The 1,857-nt window shown below is 50.5% G+C and overlaps 1 protein-coding gene across 1 annotated transcript in view; it reads right to left on the reverse strand.

Annotated features, from left to right (window-relative positions):
- Positions 1-741: 741 nt before the first annotated feature.
- LOC107121977 (chromosome unknown open reading frame, human C11orf53) overlaps positions 742-1,857 on the reverse strand; it is a 35,504-nt gene continuing 34,388 nt past the window's right edge. The window contains exons 4-5 of the mRNA XM_015424997.1: positions 1,816-1,857; positions 742-1,125 (exon numbers count right to left, since the gene is read on the reverse strand). The exon at positions 1,816-1,857 is cut by the window's right edge and continues 281 nt beyond it. Coding sequence (XP_015280483.1) covers positions 742-1,125; positions 1,816-1,857 — 426 coding nt within the window. The remainder of the gene's footprint in view (positions 1,126-1,815) is intronic.

Genomic DNA, 1,857 nt, shown 5'->3' on the forward strand with positions numbered 1-1,857 from the left:
GTTGTTTGAATGCATGCTGGGAAGAAGGCTGAAATGCCGATACACAGTTATGCTACCCATGACCTTGCTTGTTCTAGCCAGCTACAACTGCGCGTGTTTCTGATGTCGGTTAACCTAGCTAGAATGAAGAACAGGAAGCACTCTGTAACCATATCAGTTATATAGATACAACATGCAGCTTCATAGCTTCTGAAAGAAAAGTGTATTGTTCTGTTAGGAAAAGAAGAACTCTGCCTGGGAATAACCACCACCCCAGGTCTTAACCCAATGGGAAATAGGTGATGAAATTTGACAATGCTTGATGGAACCAATAATTATGATTTATTTCTAAGTGTCATAGGGGGTATAAAATCTTATGTCTCCCATTGTAACCTTAGGGAGAGCTGTGGGGTCCAAAATCTGGTTGAGCCCGTGCTTCCCTCCTTTATTAATAAAGTTTTATTTTAGTTTAAATTCTGCTCTACAAGACTGCTTGCTTTTGTGTGTTTTCTCAAATTGGCCTGGGCAAACACAATCAGGGACAGAGTTCCTGTCTCACACTTGCTCCCTCTTCCTATGGAAGGGATTTTATCGCCGGGGTGATACGAGTGGTTTGGCACGCAGCGTTCACGATGGAGGATTGAGTCCCACGCTGGAGCAGAAACGTGAGTGACGGCCAGACCAACGTTTAGGATTTGCTCGCTTTTAAAATAAAATAAAATAAAATAGACTTTGGTTTTGTCCATCCATCGCCGGTCCCTTTCAGTAAGTCCTTCGGCATTCGTAGGACCCCCAAAACGGGTTCCCGTCTTCCTTTGGCCAGGGAGAGCTGCTGTCGTGGAGGGGGCCGGTGTCCGCTGACTCCTCGGGAGACCCGAGGGGTCCCTTGGGCGTCAGATCGTTGGCCACTGTCATGAAAGAGGAGAAAGGGTACGGGGAGGCGGTCGAGTAGCCGGGCGCGTAGTGGACGTCTTCGAGAGGATGCAACGCGTAGGACTGAGGTCCGGCCAGAGGGGAGTTCCAGCTGGGGCTTCTGTATTGGGAAGGTCCACCTGGCTCAGGTGAGGAAAGGCAGGCTGGGGCAGAAGACGGTTGCAGGGAGTCGGGACACACCTCCGGTTGGCCCAGGCTGTCGGGGAGGGCTTGCTCCTGAGGAGGGAGACAAAACACATCTTGAAATCCCCCCCAATGGTAGGGAGAGAAGGCCTCCCAAAGCAGCAAGCAAGACTGGTTAAAAAAAAAAAAGATTCCCCACTCCCCCCCCCCAACTGCTGAGTTCTTAAGAGATTGCTCTGCTCTAAGACTAGGGGCGATTTCGCACTAGAGCTGCCTCGTGGTTGCGCCGCCGTTTGCCCCGACACAAATATGTCAATTTCACACCCGAAGCTGCGGGGCTGCATTTTGACTCGCGGCTTCGCCCGATTTCCCCCGCAGTTTCGTGATCCTGGTTTGACGCAATACAGTCCCAGAACTGCTTTACCTGCTTATTGATGTGAGTTAGGTATAGGAGGCTGTTAGGAATCCAAAAGACTGCATGGCCCGCTTTAAGAATTCTAGGTGCTTTCCCCCTCCTAGTAAACACAACGGAGAAACCTGGCCCTTTAGCTCCCACAAGACTGGGGTGCTCACATCCAAATGGAAGGGGCTATGCTGAGGATAGAGCCTCTGCTTGGCATGCAGAAGGTCCCAGGTTCAATCCCCGGCATCTCCAGTTAAAGGATCAGGTAGGAAGTGATGGGAAAGACCTCTGCTTGAAACCCTGGAGAGCGGCTGCCAGTATGAATAGACAGTACCGACCCGGATGGACTAATGGTTGGATTCAGCACAAGGTGTGGCTTCATTTGTACTTACGCTTAAAAAATGCGCAGAGTCGCTAGG

This window comes from Gekko japonicus, unplaced genomic scaffold, assembly GCF_001447785.1.
Source record: "Gekko japonicus isolate JY-2015 unplaced genomic scaffold, Gekko_japonicus_V1.1 scaffold2137, whole genome shotgun sequence".
Classification (NCBI taxonomy): domain Eukaryota; kingdom Metazoa; phylum Chordata; class Lepidosauria; order Squamata; family Gekkonidae; genus Gekko; species Gekko japonicus.